Genomic DNA, 22,573 nt, shown 5'->3' on the forward strand with positions numbered 1-22,573 from the left:
TTAAGATTATAATTTCAAGAGACAAATGGACATGGCACTGTATAAAACTGAAAGGAACACCTCTATCTGTCCATCACTACCTATAAAAGCAACAAGAGAGTTTAATATTAAGTAAACAGCAATAGCTCTTATTACCCCTTGCTTAGTATTATTTGAAGATTCTAAAATTACATTTATCTTACTTAGGAGCAGGGCAAAACGGAGACTAAATTCTGGACAGCACTAACAGCAAATTCTCTGTACCACAGCTGTGGACTACTAAAGTATTTTGGGTTTTTTGTTTTGAGAAGCATTTAGTATTAAGAAAGGAACAATTTCCATTTTATCTTATTAAAGGATCGTGATTTGCTAAAGGTAAAATGGCTATGTGTAAAGGCAAAAGTTTACAAGTACTTTTAAGCATCAAAGTTGCAGAGTTTAGTATTAAAAGCAACATGAACTCAGAATAACTTATGAATAGAGGACAACTTATTTTATCCATTATTATTTGAATACAGAACTATTTTCAGACTTTTAGAAGAGTATCCTGACAGTGTTTAAGATTTTTAAAAGACACAAATCATCCTTACAGTAATTTAGTTGCAATAAGTAAATTCTCAGAATTGTTTTCCAAAAACATATCTTCATTGGAAAAACTATGTCTAATACTAATAACACTCTTCATAATATAACTCAGAAAATTTGGGCTTATCCTCATTTTAAAATATGAATTCCAAAGTTATACAAGTCCTATTATCTTCATAAAACACTACTACCTTCATTCATTGGTACTGGCCAGTCTAAATTATGGTAACAGTGAAATACATTAATACTATTTTAAAATCTTTATTCAAATCAGATCCATGCTTATTTATATTATCTTTCATTTAGAATTAAAATATTTTGTCAATCTGTAGTTGAAATCATACTTTAGCCCTTTACAAAATATGAAATTAAAATTATAGTGTAAAACTGAATGGAATAGGGAAGATTAGAATTTTAAAGGGAAATAAAAAATTATGATACACTAGAAGAAAATGTACACATACCAGACAAATAGTAGTAAAACAAGTATAGTCATTTTCTCTTTTCTCTTGTGGCTTTTTTCTAAATACTCCAACTCATATACTTTTTAATAAGCATCTGAATAAAATTTTCAATTTATTTACCAAATGCCAATTGAGGATGAGAAAAAAATTTTCACTTGCTTAATTACAGAAACTCATGTTTCCCTAGGTCAGAAATTATCCATATTTAGAATGTCTTAAATCACAACACAGATACATTCAATACATTCCCATATGCTAAACAGTACACAACTGAAACTTCTCAACAGAGTCAATGAAGAAGAAAGAAATTGGTAGTCTCAATCTAGCTTCCCAAGAGTTGGAAGAACACCTATAGTCTGTGCTCAGTTGTCTACATATCAACAAGGCTCATCCCTCTTTTACATATTTCTGAAATTGTTACGATTTTTAGTATCTATTTTCTTTTCAAGAGAAACATCTGATTGCAAACTATTCTCTTAACCATTAAGATATTAACATTATTTTATAAAATACAGAGAAGTTTTAATGACCAACAGTAAAATATAGCTACCAATATTTCAATAGGTATTCTGCCACTTAGTGGAGTTTTTCATGAAACTTATTCACTACACCTTCTCAACTTATAAATGTATTGAGAGATCCAAGTGTATAATAAAATGTATGTGAATATCTATTATTAATTTTTGGATAAAGAACATATGGTAATAATATACAGCCAGAACCCTAAGTAACTGCTTATCATTTTTAAGTTAAATAAATTAAAGACACTTTAAAATTTTAAGTTGAACTGATTTTATTAATGTTAATAAGAATTAAGAAAAGAGAATGTTTAATATTATGAAATTGAAAGGTACAGGAATCTTTTCTCCACAACTGAAGGTTTTATTTTCTCGCTAATGGATATTTTAAAAGAATAATTTCATAAATTCCTGAACTTCTAGTTTCAACAATTTTGCAACTTAAGTTTCCTATATTTTCTAATTTTATACATTTCTTATTGCTATCAGTCTTGTCATTCCTTGTCAGCCCCTGAATATTAAAAAAAAAAAAAAAATCCCCCCCCAAAAAGTCCAAGCGGACAAAAAGCTATTACACTTTTTACCACTAAAATATAGAAAATTAATTTTATGAATTTGGTTCACACTGAAAGAATATTTATTAGTGCTACAAATCAGAGATCCAATGACAGAAATACTGTCAGGAATAAAAAAGAACAAAAATGAGGTCACTTGAATTGCCCTGAAAGCATTCCAAATTCTTCAACATGGCTTGCTTGTAGTTATACTCCAAAGTTCTAGTGTTTAAAATTCAACTAAAAATTAAATGAGAGTTTTTATTTGCAAGTAAAGTCAGCTAAATGACTTTCAGTAATAAAATGTATCAAAATATTTCACAAATCTAAAACAAGGCCTGGTTAACTTTTAAACAAAATAACACTTGGAAGAAAGCATAGCTATTTTTTTAAAGCTATTCCACATTATTTTTGTGTGTAAAGTTCTGAGAAAAAAAAATGATAAATTATACAGAATTACAGAATGCCAAATTTAAATTAACTCTGATAATTTCTCTACATTGTTATGAATATTCTATAATATCAAACATTGATTTTGAATGTGCCAAAAAATAAGGCTTTACAAAATGTGAACAATTAGTTTTTAAGAGAAAATGATGGTATTATTTTCATCACCTTTGATTCATTTTATAGGATAGTAAAACAATACCTCTTCAAAATCACTCAAATGTCACTGATATCATCACAAAATCATTTTAAGTAAATTTTTCCACTATCCAATCATGCATGCCTATATAACTAACTAAATAGCTACAGCTTTCACCAGAGAGGTACCAAAATTTGTACAGACTTTATTGTAGAGTCCGGGTGAAGAAATTCTCAGACCACAAAAATTTTAAAGTTTAAATCATTCACCCTTTAAACGTCAGTGTCAGTGTGACTTCTACTTTAAAAGAAAAAAATTAGTTCAAAATTTAGTAACTGCAGGTTTAATAATTTTTTTTACTAGAACACTTAATGTCCATGTTCATGAAGTAGCAATTAGATATGTTGAAATGTGAAAGATTTCAAAGTTTCAATATGTTAATATCACTCTTTAAATGTCCTTAATATATACAAACACATATAAATTACAGATACAATTAATTATATATTTACAATATAACATATGAACACTACTCTCCTTCCCTAACCATACTGATATGAGAAAAAGTAATCTCTGTGCTATTCAAGACAAAACAAAACAAAAACAAAAACAAAAAAAAACCACTGATGCTTTAAAAAATAAATCTTTAAAGAAGAGTTTCAAAAATAAAGTTCAAATATTGCACAAAATAATTTAACTGCAAATATTACTATATACTATAAAACAATTTTTTTTCAGTTTTTGAACTCTACAGTAAATTCCACTTTCTAATTCTATAAAAGAATTTATTGGAAGTCTACATTTAGATATTAAATGTTTACATTCAGTTTGATAGGAATGTAATTTTTAGAAGTTAACTGAGCCTTTGTCTTAAAAGTTCATCTATTTGAGTCTTATACATATTTTTTACATCTTCAAGATCTAATCGAAGTTCTTCTGCCTCTTCTGCTTTTTCTCCATACATCTGCAGAATAGTGTTGTATCTTTGATCCAAATCCTACAAAACATGTGTTCATAATTTTTAAAATAACTCTACAAAACATCTTTAATATTATATTTATATTATAAATGAGTCAACAGTAAACACATTACAATCTAAATAAAAGTACCTAGTAATCTCTTATAAAAATTAAAACGATATTCCAATCTGCTGGAATAAATAGCCAAGTAAAGGAATTAAAAAAACAAAAACAAAAACAAAAAACCCAAGCCAGATGGTTATCAATTTTATCATATCTCTCCACTAACCTACCATTCTCCCTATATAAAGCTTAATCTGTCTCTTTTCCCATTAAACACATGATCAAATTTTACTCTCTCTAGTTCATTGCGGTTTAAGTATTACCTGGCATTTACCCCCCAAAAAAAGTTGAAAGAAATATATTCTCATATACGGCTTAACAATGACTCCTAATACCAAATACGCAAGTTGTGATGATACATATAACATCAATGAACAAAATACTAATAAGATCATGTAAAAGAACAGTATTATAAATGAGCCTTGGTCAAATAAAATCCAGTTATTTTCCTATTTTGGGAACGACATGTTATGAAAAATACTTTGTGTAATGTGACAAGAAGATTCTTGAAACTTCTTTATTGAAATATTAATATTGTTTTCAAACAAATCATTAAAACTTATGCATTTTATGTAAACTAACAATATGCAATTTAATGTAACTGGATAAAAATACCTTGGACTCATCCTCTTTTTTTTTTAAGGATTTATTCATTTTAGAGAGAGAGAAAGAGGGCACATGTGTGCGAGCAACAGGGCGAGAGGCAGAGGGAGAGAATCCTGAAACAGACTCCCTGCTAAGTGTGAAGGCTGACGTGGAGCCCGACAAGGGGCTAGATCCCATGACCCTGAGATCATGACCTGAGCTATCTGAGTCAGCCTCCAAATCAACCAAGCCACCCAGGTGCCCCCTTGGACTCATCCTTAAAGGAAGAATACTTACTCTTAGCTGAGTTCGAAGTTTGGGTATCTCCTTTACTTTCTCTTCCAGTTCATCATTTTGATTTGTTAATTTAACTAGCTCTTCAGCCATTATTGCACGTGTTTTTTCTAGGTTGCCAATTTCTAGCTGAGAAACATTACCGGAAAGTAATTTAAATCAAAATATATCTTGTTTAATACTTCTACTAATATAAATATATTCAATATTATTTTTGGAGAAATAGTATGTCAACATACAGCCATGAGCTAACTCTTTCTTAAGGAAATAGTGGCAAAAACAAGAGTTTCTGCTCTCCTCAGAGGTTACCGCTTACAGGGCTTACTACGAAAGAAAAAGAACTAAAGAAAATCCAATCATCTGTTTGAAATATGCAGCCCTGTATTTTTCTCTAGAGAAACAGCATGTATTTCAGTCATTCTAAATTACTACAGAAATTCAGAGAAATAAAAATATACTTTGATGCAGCCCCAGCTGTGCAGGTCATATTGACAGAATCTATCATCACTACCCAAGAAGTTAATCTGGGCCCTCAAGTACAGCACACTGGGCTACATGAACATAACACGTACAAACATTATTCTGATCTTATTTTCCAATTCAAACGCTTGTTCTTTAATAGAGTAATATTTCAACTAACTAAAATTATATAGTGAGATTAAAAGGAAAGATTTACCTCTGAGTATATCAAGTGCAACAGTGAAAATAGGTAAAATGTTTTAACATCTTACCACATTAAGTTTTTAAAAGGCAAGGTAAGATGGGAGAGTGCTGCCTCCCTATTCATGATGCTTCCTCTCACATGCAAGATGTTCTAGTTCTAATCTCTCTAATCTCCTTCACTCCTTCCTCACAAGGGGGAGTGACTTATCTAAGTGGTAAATCTGAGAAGAATAAAATGACTGTTCAGATCAGCAACTTCCCTTTTTTTAATGTTTGGGAAAAGGTGCCTGCCAGGAGTTCTCTGCTCTTAGATGCTTAAAAGTCTTAGCTGGCAGGCTACAACACATAGGAAGGCCCACTCCGGCACTGCATTTGCTGTGATGGGGTAGGTAAGTCACCCTAATTCTGGCAGTCAGTTAGCAGGATCATTTGACTCTCTCCTTTGGCTATTTTCTCCAACTAGTCTTTATCATTAATACATGTGATATATTTTAAACTTCACATGCCACTATTTTACTTTATTTCTCAATTTGCTCAGAAGTGAGGTGGAGATGTAGGGTGCTACTTATTGGGCCCCAAAATTTCATTTACTTCTGTAGCACATTTAATTTTTCCAATACCTGTAAATGAGTAATCTCTCCTTCCCTTAGCTTTAGCTGAGACTGTAGATTTTCAACAATGCTGGATCCTGCTCCCATTCTCACAGCATCATAAAGATTGTTTCCATTTGCTGATACAGACATTGGTCCAAATGAGTGATCATGAGGCTCATCCTATATTAAACAAACCATATACAGTTATTCAGTTATTATAAACTGAGTTCATGATAAGGTTCAAACAAAATGGTTCTGCTAATTCTTGCTTTGAAATGTCCGTGACTTTCTTAAGGGTAGAAAATCATCTCTATTTCCTCAGTGCAATTAGCACTCCTTCATGACTATACAGATGAATTGCCTATGGAACGGCAAGGTCATTGCTGACAGCCAAAATGCTACCTGCATATTTCCTTTATCATCGAGTTTAACAACTAGGCACATGTAAGAAATAAAATATCACCTGAGACAGAAAAGATGTTTGTAACCCTGCCATATCAACTCCACTTATTGAACTCGAACGTGACATGGTGGGAGTGCTAGAAACAGAAAATGGCTTCCGTTCCTTAAGGAGTGAAAAAAACATTCAGGTCACATTAAAGACTAAAATGGTAAATAAAAAAAAGCAAGAAACTTTTCTAGGACAAATGACAACAAAGACTCATTCTCATTTCCTCATAAAATGTTAAGAGATAGGATTTCTGAAGTCTTATTAAAGGCACAATAATAATTTAAAATTGTAGACAGACTTGGTCAAATCATCTCAGGACCCATTTATATTACAACATAATTTATTTTTAATGGAATGAGAATGTTTTTGTTCTAACAAGTATATGAACTAACTTCTTCATATTATTATATATCATACAACATATCACCAATTAAACCTAATTCTTCAGAATAAGATTGCTAATGAGTTTTCTAAACCATCAAGTTTCCAGCTTATCCATTTTATTTTTAATATATATATTTTAAATTCCAAATAAATTCAAAAGGTGATTTCCATGTACACACAGGCAGTTTTAATATAATAGGCTACCTACCAAGTATACTCCAATCCTTCAAATACAGGAAACTCACTTTAGAAAAATTACCTTCCTTAACCAGAAATAGAGTGAATAAACCACTTTTATTTCCAAGGTGCCTACAGGCCAAATGAAATGCATTAGTTTCAGTGAAAGACCACAAAATTCATTTAAAAATGGGCAACAGATTCTATCATTCAAATCCTAGAAATCACAGATCTCTTTGGATAAACTCAAATTACTCTGGACCCACTCTGACAGGATACTCATTACGATACTAAAATCTGTCCCTCTATTGATTCGAGACATAAGAAATGATATTTATAAGGTATAGCTAAAACTACATACCAATGATTAATCACAACAGCTACTACTGGTTACACCAAAAACAAAACAAAATCCAAAATTCAATACCTTTTCTTTTATTGCTTCTTGGGTGAAAATGGCTTTCTTCCTTTCCTGTTCAACTTTCATCTTCTCCATTTCTAACTGACTATTCAGTAGTGTCTAATGGAGAGAGGTACAGTTAGATAATTTCTGTACTAAATTATCCTTCTAAGTCCATTCCAAAGTCAGAAACATAAAGTATATATTCCTATTTGTTTTACTACTAAGGACCAACTTCCGAAAGTAGTCACATTACCCACTTCACCATGGCATCTCATTAGTTGGCTACCATCCCCAACCATTCTCTAATGGAAGACCAAAGAGGCAAGCGAACACTGGCAAATACCTTTTCTTTCCTTGTCTCTTCAAGCGTTCTTACGTATTCATCTTTTAGGTTTTCTAATTCAAACTGGTACCTACAAAGATGACAGTACACACTACTGAAAACTCACTCTTTTATTAACTCTTTAATAGATATTTCTACTACCAGCTTGATTTTCCGAATGTATTTTACAGATGACGGGTTTTACACTCAGAAGCCAAGCTACTACTTTTGTGCTTTTTACTACATTGCTGCTCTGAGCTAGGATTTAATTTAAAAAGAGACTTTCTAAAAAGAATTCGAATACCACCATTCTGGAATAGATTCAGATTCTGCAAAATCTTGTTAGGGAGTCCTATGAAAATATCTGTAGAGATTCAGGTATTTTACTTCATAAATCATTTTTACTTGGCCATTTTTTTTTACACTAAAATTTCTAAGGAAGAACTCAGGGAGTAAAACCACACTAATCACAGCCTTAATACAATTTCAGATAGATGGATTTTACAGCTTGTAGTTCCAAAGAACTCAGACATTTACTTAGAAAGATTGGAACACTGCTAAGACTCTTGCAAAATATAAAAATATAAAAATAACTCCAATGAGTAGTCTCCAAACTATTTTGTAGTTACAGATTCCTTTAAAAAACCTGACTAAAGTAATAAATCCTTTCCCTAGAAAACGCAAATACATATAGAACGTGCCACACAATTTCACGAGCCTATGTTAAAGTTCAATGAATCCCAAAACCATCCGGCTATAATATCCCATTACTAATGACTCTGACTTTAAACACTGTAACATCTTTTTTCTAAATGCTTTAAGATGTCACAAAACTACCAAGAATAAACACTCAAAAAACATGCTCACCTATTATTTTCATCCTCAAGTTTTCTTAGCTTATTTTTCTCTGATTCTAACTGGGCCTGAAATCTACTGTTTTCCTGTCTTAAGAGTGAATTCTGTGACTCCATGGAGGACATCTGAATTTTGTTGGCAAGGAGTTCTTCTGTAGCTGCATGTTCTCTTTCAACTGCTGCTGCCAACAAAGTCTGGGATTCACCTGATTGTAGGATAAAAAAGAAAAATCACATATACCCAAAAGGCCAAGAATTCAAGTATATTCTGACTTCAAACGGTTAATGATTCAAGTAGCCACACTGAACTCTGTAACTGCTTATTGCCTAAGGCAGGACTGCCTACATAGACAAAAGAACAAATCTTAACTTATATCTGCTTTATTATTTTCTTCCTAAAATATTTTAATTTGAATGTGGAGACACATATTAAAAGGATAATGGATCAACAAATGGTGCTGGAGCAATTGGATATCCACAGGCAAAAAAAAAAAAAAAAAAAATCAAACTAAATTTATACCGTATATGAAAATTAACTCAAAATGGATCATAAACTTAAGTGCAAAACAAAACTATAAAATTTTTAGAGAAAAAAAACAAAACAAAACATAGAAATCTTCAGGATCTAGGGTTAGGCAAAGAGTACTTAGGTTTGACACCAAAGCAAAGCCATAAAAAGAAAAACTGATAAATTGGACTTCAAAATTTTAAACTTTTGCCTTTGTGAACAGGATAAAAAGACAAGCTACAGACCTGGAGGGAAAAAATGCAAACCACATTATCTGGTGTCTAGAATATATAAAGAAATCTCAAAACTTACCAGTGAAAATAAAGAAAATCCAATTAGAAAATGAGCAAAAGACATGAAAAGGTGGCGCACCCAGGTGGCTCAGTCAGTTAAGCATCTGCCTTCGGCTCAGGCCATGATCCCTGAGTCCTGGGATCAAGCCCAAGTTGGCCTCCCGACTCAGCACCTGCTTCTCCCCTCCCTCTGCCCCTCCTCCCTGCCGGTGCTCTCTCTCTCTCTCAAATAAATAAATAAAATCTTAAAAAAAAAGACATGAAAAGGTATTTCACTGAAGAGGATATACAAACAGAAAATAAACACATGAAATGATGTGCAACATTAGTCATTAGGGAAATACAAATGAAAATCACAGTAAGATATCACTACATGTCTGTCTGATTGACTAGAAGAAAAAATAGACACAACACAAAATGCTGGCAAGGATGTGGAGAAACTAGATTACTGTCATACCTATAGCCACTTTGGAAAAACAGTTTGGCGTTTTCCTTAAAAAACCCAACATACAACTACCCACACAACCGAGCAACTGCACACTTAGACATTTAGCCAGAGAAATGAAAACATGTTTACACTAAAACCTGTACAAGAACGTTCACAGCAGTTTTATCTGTATGGAAAAAATCTAGAATGAGCCCATATATCATTCATCAGGTAGATGGTTAAAGAAAATGTGGTATGCACATACCATGGAAACACACTCAGCTTAATGAAAAGACTAAATCACTGATACACACAATAACTTAGATGAACCTCCAGGGAATTATACTGCGAGAGAAAAAGTGAATCCCAAATTGTCACACAGTATATGATTCTATTTATATAACATTTGAAATTCCATAATTTTAGATGGAGGACAGATTAGTGGTTGCCAAGATTTAGGACACAAAAGGAGGGCCACAAGGGTGACAAACTGAAGTTCCAAAAGGACAACATTAAGGATCTTTGTGGTGTTGGAACCGTTAAGCATCTTGAGTGGGTACATGAACCTACACAAATGATAAAATTGTGCAGAACTTAATACAGACACACACACACACACACACACACGTAAGTACCTGTAAAACTGGGGAAATCCGAATAAAACTAGTACATTGTATCAGTGTCAATACCCTGGGTCATGATATAATATAATTAGTGTTAACATTTGGGGATATTGGGTAAAGCATGCAAGGGACCACCTGTATTATTTCTTAAAACTGCATGTAAATCTACAATTATCTCAATAAAAAATTTCAGTTAAAAAAAGATTAGTGGATACAACTCTGAGATTTATTTTTTCCCCACCAAAGTAGACCTAATACTACCTCTATTTTTTACTTTATATTGTTACATAATGTATTTACACTCCTATTAAAAGCATTATTTGGTATGTGTGTCCCATCTGCTTATATTTGAGCACAATACCACATATCACTGAGAGGATGTAGAGTCCAGTTTAAAAACCACAAGAATAACAGCTTCTAGTTTTCATTTACTGCTAAAAAAAATATTCATTTCAGAAGCTGTCATTTTCAGATGTCTCATTTTCATAGCAAATGGGTCTTAATAACAAATGACAGGCCTAAAATTTATACCGATAAATTAAACAATATATAAAGGTTCATCTAGTTCAGTGATTTTTTAAGCAGATGAATCTTTTTCCAGACATAATCTCACATGGAACTCAAAAAATAAAACAAGATCAAAAAGGAGGCACTAGTTTCCTTAAAGCAGCCGGGAGGGATATATCAAGCACCTTAATTACAGAGCTGTCCTCTCACCATGACAGCTAGTCCTAAGACATCTAAGGGATCCACTGAATACTGTGTGAAAACCACTAATCCAGTCTACCCCTCATGATTTACAGAGACACCCATTCAGGCCTGCTTTTATCACTGTACCATGGTGTCTCTCAAGTTACAGTTAGTTTTAGGCATAGAAAGAACATACGAATTTTTCATGAATTAGCCAGCTTCTGGGATATCTAATATATGTGTGTGTGTGTGTGTGTGTGTGTATAGATATATATACATATGCTACTTATACAGCATATATATATATATATGTGCTACTTATCTGTGTGTACACACACACACATGCTATGTGTGTATATATATATAGATATGCTACTTATCAGTGTGTACACACACACACTATGTGTGTGTATATATATATATATATATATATGCTACTTATCTGTGCGTACACACACACACGCTATGTGTATAGATATATATATGCTACTTATCCGTGTATACACACACACACGCTATGTGTATAGATATATATATACATGCTACTTATCTGTGTGTACACACACACAGACGCTATGTGTGTGTATATATATATATATATACATGCTACTTATGTGTGTACACAATGTGTGTGTGTATATATATGCTACTTATCTGTGTGTACACACACATACATGCTATGTGTATATATATATATATGCGCTACTTATCTGTGTGTATACACACCCCCACGCTGTGTGTGTGTGTGTGTGTGTATACATATATATATATATATGCTACTTATCTGTGTATACACACACATGCTATGTGTGTATATATATATGCTACTTATCTGTGTGTACACACACTCTATGTGTGTATACACACTCTATGTGTGTATATATATATGCTACTTATCTGTGTGTGTGTGTATATATATATGCGCTACTTATCTGTGCTTGCATAAACATCTTGGAATAATTATTTTCTTAATAACAGCATATAAAGACAACCTGAAGCATTTCTATTATAGAAGAATCAAGACTCCACAGAATCTGTCTAGTAAACCTATCTCTGCTCCTGGAATTCTACCAAGGACTAGAATTATATCTGATCTCTATCTCCTATATTATAGCAGACAAGCTAGAAAGGGGTCAGATGTAGCAAAAGACAAGGAAAAAAGTGAGTGCCGTGGTCTGTAAATATGAAAGGATGACATGGAAGTATATGGGACAGTATCTGACATACTGTGTAAAGGAAAACAAATGGTTTGAGTCAACTAGGATATCAGAAAATAAAAGTAAAAAAGGAGAAGAGGTAAAACTCTACAAGTTAGACATAAAGTATAACTATCAAATCAAGTGAATTTCAATTTCATACCATTATTCTAATTCTATAAACAAGAGGAAAGGGCTTTTGCATTGAGCTTAAGAACTAAAACAGTTACCAAGTCTATCAGAAAGATTTTTCTCTAACTTCTCCCACGATGATGTCTGGGAACCCAGAGTTGCTTGCAAATTTTCTATCTGTCGAAGCAATGGTCTTGTTGTTGATGAAACACTCTGACTCAACTCTTGGTTTCGATTCTCTGCTTCCTGGAGTCTCTGAATCATGAAATTCTTAAGTCACTACCATTAACAGCAATGAAAACTCTAAAAATACTAGGAAACAAATTTTATGAAAGATTTCTGGAAAATATTATTTCACCAAGATAAAATTATTTGTTTTTAATTACATTATTTTCTAATTATTCAATCCTTAAGTTAGAATGCATAACAGTATCTAAATAAGTACTTCTTTACAAAGTTTTTCTAATATAAAGATAGCTTTTGATTACCTTAAAGTAAAAAAGACTATCATTTAAACCTCCCAGCAGTTACCTCATCATCCAAATATTTCTAAGTATTTACAAAAACAGAAAGATCAATCTGAGTTGCATTTTCTCTCCCTTTTCCCATGCATGTTCACTGACTGAAAATTAATTGAGTAGTGGTATAAAAACTGTCACTGATTATCTGCCCCACAGTAATCAAAGACTGATACTAATAAGCTAGCTATAACAAATGAAAAAAACAATACTGACACAAAATAAATCTATCATGATAAAATTATTTTCTATTAAACAAAATTAAGGCTTATGTTTATTTTTAAGGTGTCCACTCTGGTTTTATTCATATAAGCCACAAAAATATAGCAAATGATAAAATATGGTAGTAATCCTCTCAATTCCATGAACATTATCTCCACTGAATGACTTATTTCTAGGAAAACACATCTTTGATTTGTGTTTAGGAAAACTGTGACAGTACCTGTTGGAGTTCACCGATCTCATGGCGTAAGTAATCCTCTTTTCTGGCAGCTGCTTGTTCTGCACGTTGCAGTGCCAGCCTAAGGTCTCCAACCTGTATGAGGGGAACCAATACACTATCACAAACAATATCAAAACATTATTTATAACTTCCTAACTACATACTGTATTATGCTGTTTATGTATATTACTTACACTATCCAATGAGCTTTTACATATGATTATAACATATCCCATTCATCAAGCAATTCTAAACTGTATGTATACTTGATAAATATATACTTAGAAAAGCAATGTTAGGCCCCCCCCCCCAAAAAAAGGCATGTAAACAGGCACAGCCACTGCCATACAATATAGAAGGAGAGACAATGCATCTATAAATGTTTACAATGTAAGGCGGAATGTGATAGGTATAAAAGCTAGCTGCTATACTCACACACAGCTGCAAATGTAAATGCAATAGTCTTTTTGTAAAACATTATGGCAACACGTTTAAATAATCATTAAACTTTTCACCCTCTTTCACCTGGTCATCCTAGTATTGAGAATTTACTCAGTAGAAGCAGATCTAAACATACAAAGAGATACTCCCAATACTGCTAGCAAAAAAAGACAAAACAAATATTCTAAATATCCATCAGTAGTAATCTATTTTTGCAAATCTTTATACAACATGAATATACTCATTAAAAATTATGATGAATGTGGGGCACCTGGGTGGCTCAGTCAGTTGAACGTCTGACTCTTGGTTTCAGCTCTGGGTCGTGATCTCAGGGTTGGGAGATCAGCCCCGTGTTGGGCTCTGCACTCAGCAGGGGGTCTGCTTCTCTCCCTCTCCCTCCGCCCCTCCCTCACTCGTGTGCGCATGCTCTCCCTCTCTCATAAAATAAATAAATAAATCTTTAAAAATAATTATGATGGATGTAAAGAATATGTAAAAATTTATAATTTAATCTTAAACGAGGAAACTATAACATATATGGTACCAATTATTTAAAAATACATACACAGAGATGAAGACAAGAAGTTAATACCCAAAATTGACATTATTTATAAAAGGTGGTGATTTTTCTCTTTTAAAGATTTTATTTATTTGAGAGAGAGATAAAAAGAGACAGCATGCACAAGCAGGGAGGGGCAGAAGGAGAGGGAGAGAGAATCCCAAAGAGACTCCGCACAGAGCACAAAGCCCTATGTGGGGCTTGATCCCACAACCATGAGATCATGACCTAAGGCGAAGCCAAGAGTTGGACACTTAACCCACTGAGCCAGCCAGGTGCCCCTAAAAGGTGATGATTTATAAACGGTAGCCCCAAATGCTGTCTCCCACTCCCCCAATTTTTATTATTCTAGCATACTTTTAAATTTAAAATATTAAGATTTTATCCAACCCAGTGGTCAGAAACACAAGGGGTATATGGACATGGTGTAATTTATAATAACAAAATACTGGAAACAACCCAAATATCCATCAGTAAGAAATGACTGAATTAACAATGATATAATAACAATATAACAACAGTATAAATAGTAACAGTGAAGTATTACAAAATTGTAAAAAGAAATTCTGTAAAAAGCTCTAAGTTCTATTATGGAATGAATGATGACCAGAATATTTAAAGAAGGTAAACTGTAAGATGGTATAAATACTAAATTATATTTAAGTAAGAACGATGAAGGAGATACAAATAAAAATGGGTATAAATGGGGCGCCTGGGTGGCTCAGTCGTTAGGCGTCTGCCTTCGGCTCAGGTCATGATCCCAGGGTCCTGGGATCGGGCCCCGCATCGGGCTCCCTGCTCTGCGGGAAGCCTGCTTCTCCCTCTCCCACTCCCCCTGCTTGTGTTCCCTCTCTCACTGTCTCTCTCTCTGTCAAATAAATAAAATCTTTAAAAAAAAACGGGTATAAATATATCTGTATATATATGTGCGGAGGTATGTAAGTGTATAGATTTATATATTTTCTTGCATTTACAAATAGAAACACTGAAAAAATAAACCAAACGCTAATAAAATGGTTACTTACAGGCAAAGAAAGGGGATGAGGATGAGCTAAGTTGGAAGCAAATGTTGTCTTAATATATTGTTATATAGCTCTCACTTTGGAACCATGTCAATGTTTCACATATTTGTGTAAAATTAAATCAAATCTGCACTGGGGTAAATGAGGAAAGAATAGTCTTTTCAACAAATGGTACTGGGACAGCTGGATATCCATGTGCAAAAAACCTAATTGTGAGAGTTAAGACTATAAAATTCTTGGAAGGAAAACAGGTGAAAACCTGCAAGACCTTGGATTAAGCAATGGGGTCTTAAACATGACACCCAAAGCACAGGCAGCAAAAGAAAAAATAGATAAGTTGGACTTCATCAGAATTAAAAAACTTGTACATCAAAGGCCATTATCAAGAAAATGAAAGACAACCTAAAAAATGGGAAAAAATACTTGCAAATCCTACATCTGATGAGGACCTAATGTGCAGAATATATAAAGAACTCTCACAACTGAACAGTTTTTAAAAAGCCCAATTTAAAAATGGACAAAGAGGGCGCCTGGGTGGCTCAGTTGGTTAAGTGACTGCCTTCGGCTCAGGTCATGATCCTGGAGTCCCGGGATCGAGTCCCGCATCGGGCTCCCTGCTCGGCAGGGAGTCTGCTTCTCCCTCTGACCCTCCCCTGTCTCATGTGCTCTCTCTCTCTCTCAAATAAAATAAATAAAATCTTTAAAAAATAAAAATAAAGGGCACCTGGGTGGCTCAGTTGGTTAAGCGACTGCCTTTGGCTCAGGTCATGATCCTGGAGTCCCGGGATCAAGTCCCACATCGGGCTCCCTGCTCAGCAGGGAGTCTGCTTCTCCCTCTGACCCTCTTCCCTCTCGTGCTCTCTCTCTCTCAAATAAATAAAATCTTTAAAAAAAATAAAAATAAAAAATAAAATAAAATAAAAATGGACAAAGGATTTGAGTATTCGAATAAATTTCTCCAAAGAAACTGCAGTAAGACATACGGCCAGGGGCGCCTGGGTGGCTCAGTCAGTTAAGTGTCCAACTCTTGATTTCTGCTCAGGTCATGATCTCAGAGTCATGGGGTCAAGCCCTGCATTGGGCTAGAGCCCCACTCTGGGTTCTTTGCTCAGTGGGGAGTCTGCTGGAGATTCTCCCCCTCTCCCAACATACGCCCTCAAATAAATAAATCTTAAAACAAAATACATATGGCCAGGAAGCACATAAAAAGATGCTCAACATCATTAGTCATCAAGGAAATGTAAACAAGGACACCACAATCAGATACCATTTCACACCCACTAAAAGGCTATAATGAAAAAAAAAAGACAATAACAAAAAAATACTGGCAAGATGCAGACCGTCATATATTGCTGATGGGAATGTAAAATGGTGCAATTGCTATGGGAAAGTTTGGCAGGTCCTCAAAAAATTACATATACGGTTACCATACTGACCTGAGAGTATACATCTAGAACTTAAACATTCACACAAAAACTTGTAAATGAATATGTATAGCAGCATTAATCATAATAATCAAAAAGTGAAAATAACCCCAAATATCAATCAACTGATGATTTTATAAGAAAAAGCCTGACAAATTTCAGTTTTCCTCCTCTATCTGAACTACATGGACTCCCACAGATGTTATGAATAAGCTCAGGACTTATATGGATTCTCCTAAAATTATAAGCAATGTTTAGTATTTATCTGCATATGTGCAGTAACACAGTCTTTGCCTTTCATAGTATTATTAAATAAGTCTGAAAGTCACAAAAAATAAGCAATACAGTACAATGTAAACATCACTTTAACAAAGTTCAAAAAACACACGATTAAGATTGGGGCGCCTGGGTGGCTCAGTTGGTTAAGCGACTGCCTTCGGCTCAGGTCATGATTCTGGAGTCCTGGGATCGAGTCCCGCATCGGGCTCCCTGCTCAGCAGAGAGTCTGCTTCTCCCTCTGACCTTCTCCCCTCTCATGTACTCTCTCTCTCTCATTCTCTCTCTCAAATAAATAAATAAAATCTTAAAAAAAAAGATTGGCACAATCAAGTACTCTTGGAAAAGTGTCCAATAAGATTAGAAAGGAAATTTAACACATGTACCAATACATAAAGTTTGATTCAAATAACTAATGTAATCTTTAATTTGCAAAAGCATCAAGTTTTTAAAGACTAATGTAACTCATTATCTATTGCTTACTTGAATTGCTAATGTTTCTTGCTGCTGACGGGCTTCTTCTTGGGCCTTCTGTAGTGCTGCAGAAAGTTCTTCTTTAGCTTTCATTTCACGACTTAGAGCAGCTTCCTGTGCTTCACTATCCTTTGCAGCATTGGCTTTGTGGAGATCAGTAAGTTCTCTTAAAAAATTAGATTGATAATTTCTATTTAAAATAGTTAATTACATGGCCAAGTTAAAGTTTGCATGTAGATTTCCATAAGAGTTACACAATGAGGAAGACTTCACCACATAATAAACACTGACTACGGGGGGGCCTGGGTGGCTCAGTCGGTTAAGCGACTGCCTTCAGCTCAGGTCATGATCCTGGAGTCCCGGGACCGAGTCCCGCATCGGGCTCCCTGCTCAGCAGGGAGTCTGCTTCTCCCTCTGACCCTCTTCCCTCTCGTGCTCTATCTCATTCTCTCTCTCTCAAATAAATAAATAAAATCTTAAAAAAAATTAAAAAATAAAAAAATAAACACTGACTACAGTAACAACTCTTGTGAATTTGCTTTGACCAGTTACAAGTTCATATATAGCTAAGTTTATAAATATTGTTAGTGATTAGATAACAGAAAAAGTATTTTTTCAATATCCCGTTCTGATCATTTTAAATGGGTTGCATATTGGTTTAGTTTCTTACTTGTATGCACTATCCAGAGCAGCCTGAGTACTTCGGTTCTTTTCTTCAAGTTCATTCATGTCTACCTGCAGTCGGCCAAGATCCTTCTCTCGGCGTTCCACCACAGAATTTAGTTTTTTAATGCTTTCTCTATGCTGTTTCTCAACTTCTTCTTTGCCATCAAGGACCTATATTATAAAAACAGACAAAAGTTTTTTTCAATAAATAACACCATGGTAAATAATTGTATTCCAGGAATCTTAAATGTTACAATATTGAAGAAAAATCTTAACACTCATTTATTAAATTGCTTGATAAATTCTTCCCACATGATATACCCTGATAAATTATTCTAAATGTCTTATAAACCACAGCCAATTGTTCATATAGGAAGTAATAACAACATATATATCTAGAGAATGGTTAACATTCACCTGTTTTAAATGTTGCAAATCTTCTTCTAGGTCTTTAACTTTTTTGTTCAGCTTTGCAATAATATTTTCATTTTCTTTGTCTTTAGCTCTTAATTTCTTAATAATGTTAGAATTATGCAGCTGCTGTTTTGAAAGTTTTTCTCCTGGCAATGGCGAAAATAAATAAATAAATAAATAAATAAATAAATAAATAAATAAATAAATAAATTCAAACAATGATTCCTTAAGAATCTGGATTGAATGTTTTATCTAACCAGTGACATAAAATGATAGAATATTTTTAAAATCACAAAACTGTAACCACAAATGTTAAACTGATTTGTACAAAAACCATCAATGAATGCTAAAATTACTAGGTGGAAGGATAGTAGATAATAGGATATTTACACCTTAAAAAATCATCCCCACATATTACTTATGCCTTATGAAGAGAAAAATGTGCTTTTACAATGGAGAAATCTGGCTGTCACCACCTTAACCAAACATTGTTTTGACATCACCAATTGTGGTATATTATGCATCTACTGATATAATGGAGAGCTGGGTACACAGTATCAGCAATGATATTTCTTACTAGAAATTTTAACTAAATCTAATCATGAAGAAAGGGATAAACTCCTGAACATGGGGAATATGTAGGACAATTGGCCTGGACTCTACAAAGTCTTCAATGTCATTAAGAGAGCTATCCTAGATCGGTGAAAGACTAAAAGGACATAATGGTCAAATGCAATACACAAACTTTGACTAGATCTTGGGGCAGGACAAATGACCAGGTATAAAAGTCATTTTTAGAGACCATGGAGATAAATAATGAAATATATGCTGGAGTACACTTCTGAATTAATACTGATTTTCTTAGGTATGATTATGATGTTGTGCTTGTGAAGCAAAATGAACTTGCTATTGAGAAATGGAGACTTAGGAATTTAGGAGTGGACTACAGATTCACTGCAGTATCTCTCAAAATTCCAATGACATATTTCACAAAAATTTTAAGAAATCCTAAAATTCATGTGGAACCACAGAAGACCTCAAACAGCCAAAGCAATCCTTAGCAAGAACAAAACTGAAAGTATCACATTTTCTAATTTTAAAACATGTTATAAAGCTACAGTTATCCAAACAGTATGGTACTGGCATAAAAACATACAGACCAGTGGAACAAAACAGAGAGCTTAGAAAATCCACGCAAAATTTAGAAATACATTTACGGCCAACTAATCTTCAACAAAGATGCCAAGAACACATAATGGGGAAAGGACAGTCTCATCAATAAATAGTAATGGGAAAACTGGATAATCATATGCAGAAGAAAACTGGACCCTATCACACACCAAATACAAAAGTCAACTCAAAATAGATTTAAGACTTAACATACCTGAAACTGTAAAATTACTAGGAGAAAACACAGGGAAAAAACCTTCTGACACTGGTCGTGGCAATGAGTTTTTTGGGTATGATCCCAAAAGCATAAGCTACAAAAACAAAAATAGACAACTGGGATTGCATCAAACTAAAAAAATACTGCACAGCAAACAATCAATAGACTGAAGAGATAGTCTGCAGAATGGAGAAAAATATTTGCAAGCCATACTTCTGATAGGGGATTAATATCCAAAATATACAAAGAACCCACACAACTCAACAGCAAAAAACAAATAAGCCAATTAAGAAATGGGCAAAAAACATGAACAGACTTTTCTCAAAAGAAGACATGTGAATGGCCAACAGGTATACGAAAAGGTGCTCAACATCACTAATCATGAGGGAAATACAAATTAAAACTACACCTCACACCTATTAGGATACCTATTATCAACAAGACAAATCGTAAGACTTGGCAAGGATATGGAGAAAAAGGAACCTTGGTATACTATTGGCAAGAATATAAATTGGTACAGACACTTTGGAAAACAAGTTGGAGATTACTCAAAAAATTAAAAATAGAACTACTATATGATACAATAATCCCACTTCTAGATATATATCCAAAGGAAATAAAATCAGTATCTCAAAAATATGTGCACTCCACAGCATTATTCACAATACCAAGTTATGGAAACAACCTAAGTGTCCATCAATGGATAAAGAAAGACAATGTGTTGTGCACAGAAATACAAAGAATTATAAGAGAATACTATGAAGATTACATATGCCAACAAACTGGACAACCTAGAAAAAAATAGATAAATTCCTAGAAACATAAAATCTCCCAAAATTGAATCAGAAAGAACAAGCAAATTTGAACAGGCCACTGCTAGTAACAAAATTGAATTGGTAATCAAAAGACTCTTCTCAAAAGACCAGGAGGTCTTCACAGGGGAATTGTACCATTTAAAGAAGAATTAATATCTATTCTTCAAATTTATTCTATGAGGCCAACATTATCCTGATACCAAAACCAAAGCCACACAACACAAAACTAAACTATAGGCGAATACCTTGACAACACAGATGTAAAAATCCTCAACAAAATATTAGCAAACTGAATTTAACAATACATTAAAAGGATCATACCATATGATTTCAGTTATATGCAGAATCTTTTTTTTTTAAAGATTTTATTTATTTATTTGAGAGAGAGAATGAGAGATAGAGAGCACATGAGAGGGAAGAGGGTCAGAGGGAGAAGCAGACTCCCTGCTGAGCAGGGAGCCCGATGTGGGACTCGATCCCAGGACTCCAGGATCATGACCTGAGCCGAAGGCAGTCGCTTAACCAACTGAGCCACCCAGGCGTCCCAGTTATATGCAGAATCTAAAACAAAACAAAAAAAAACTCAAACAAGCAAGCAAACAGGAAACACTCAAAAAGAGAAAAAAACATGATGGCTGCCAAAGGGGAAGTGGGGGCGGAGGACTGAAATAGGTGAAAGGGATTAAGAGGTACAAACTTTTAGTTACAAAATAAGTCAGAGAAATAAAATTACAGTACAGTGAATATAGTCAATAATATCATAGTAATGTTACATAGTGACAGATGGTGATTGTATTTATGGTGAGCACTGAGTAATGTACAGAATTGTTGAATCACTATGTTGTACACCTGAAACTAATATAACACTATATGTAATTATACTTGAATAAAAGTATATACAAATGTGTAACTTGTTTTTGCTATCTAAAATTATAAATATTTTCCCAATTCATTAAATATTCTAAAAAATAAAAAAGCGGCATGTGTGTATACAAAGTAATATTATTTAGCCTTGAAAAAGAAGAAAACCCTGCCATTTGTGATTATGTGGATGAAACTGGAGGCTGAAATAAGTCAGACTCAGATACTGCATGATCTTACTTATATGTGGAATACAAAAAAGTTGAACTCACAAAAGCAGAGAGTAGAATGCTGGTTACCAGGGATGCGGGAAATGTGGAGATATTGGTCAAAGGGTACTAAGTTTCAGTTATGCAGGTGAATAAGTTCTGCAGATCTAATGTACAGAATGGTGACTACAGTTAATAATACTATATTATACACTTGAAATTTGCTAAGAGAATTGATCTTAGGTGTTCTCGTCACATAAACAGATGTTAACTACATGAGGTGATTGATATATTAATTAGCTTGACTGTGGTAATCATTTCACAATGTATATGTGTATCAAAAATATATACAATTTTTATTACTCAGTTATACCTCAATAAAGCTGGAAAAAAATTTAGGAGTGGAATTTAGGAGTGGAATGTTATTTCTGTCACCTACATTCAAATGGTTTGGCAAAAGGGAACTGCATGTATGTGCAAAAAGATATGAAGCAGGTGTGCCTAGATGTTAATATTGGTGAAGCGAGGTAATAAAGTAATCAGCTATTCATTGTAGTGTACTTTCAGCTGTTAGTCTTTCAGATTTTCAGCTGTGAATTTAAAAATATTTCTGGGGGAGAGGCACGTGGGTGGCTCAGTCAGTTAAGCATCTGCCTTCGGCTCAGGTCATGATCTCAGGGTCCTGGAATGGAGCCCCGCATC

General features: G+C 33.8%; 1 protein-coding gene across 1 annotated transcript in view; it reads right to left on the reverse strand.

The window, feature by feature from the left end:
* Positions 1-1,803: 1,803 nt before the first annotated feature.
* The window catches only part of TMF1 (TATA element modulatory factor 1), a 32,681-nt gene continuing 11,911 nt past the window's right edge, over positions 1,804-22,573 (reverse strand). Inside the window, exons 6-17 of the mRNA XM_027584228.2 lie at positions 18,603-18,745; positions 18,190-18,356; positions 17,529-17,685; positions 13,324-13,416; positions 12,462-12,618; positions 8,508-8,700; positions 7,662-7,731; positions 7,343-7,435; positions 6,367-6,468; positions 5,931-6,083; positions 4,651-4,776; positions 1,804-3,683 (exon numbers count right to left, since the gene is read on the reverse strand). Of these exons, the coding sequence (XP_027440029.2) occupies positions 3,540-3,683; positions 4,651-4,776; positions 5,931-6,083; positions 6,367-6,468; positions 7,343-7,435; positions 7,662-7,731; positions 8,508-8,700; positions 12,462-12,618; positions 13,324-13,416; positions 17,529-17,685; positions 18,190-18,356; positions 18,603-18,745 (1,598 nt within the window). The 3' untranslated portion in view covers positions 1,804-3,539. The remainder of the gene's footprint in view (positions 3,684-4,650; positions 4,777-5,930; positions 6,084-6,366; positions 6,469-7,342; positions 7,436-7,661; positions 7,732-8,507; positions 8,701-12,461; positions 12,619-13,323; positions 13,417-17,528; positions 17,686-18,189; positions 18,357-18,602; positions 18,746-22,573) is intronic.

This window comes from Zalophus californianus, chromosome 1 (genome assembly GCF_009762305.2).
Source record: "Zalophus californianus isolate mZalCal1 chromosome 1, mZalCal1.pri.v2, whole genome shotgun sequence".
NCBI lineage: Eukaryota > Metazoa > Chordata > Mammalia > Carnivora > Otariidae > Zalophus > Zalophus californianus.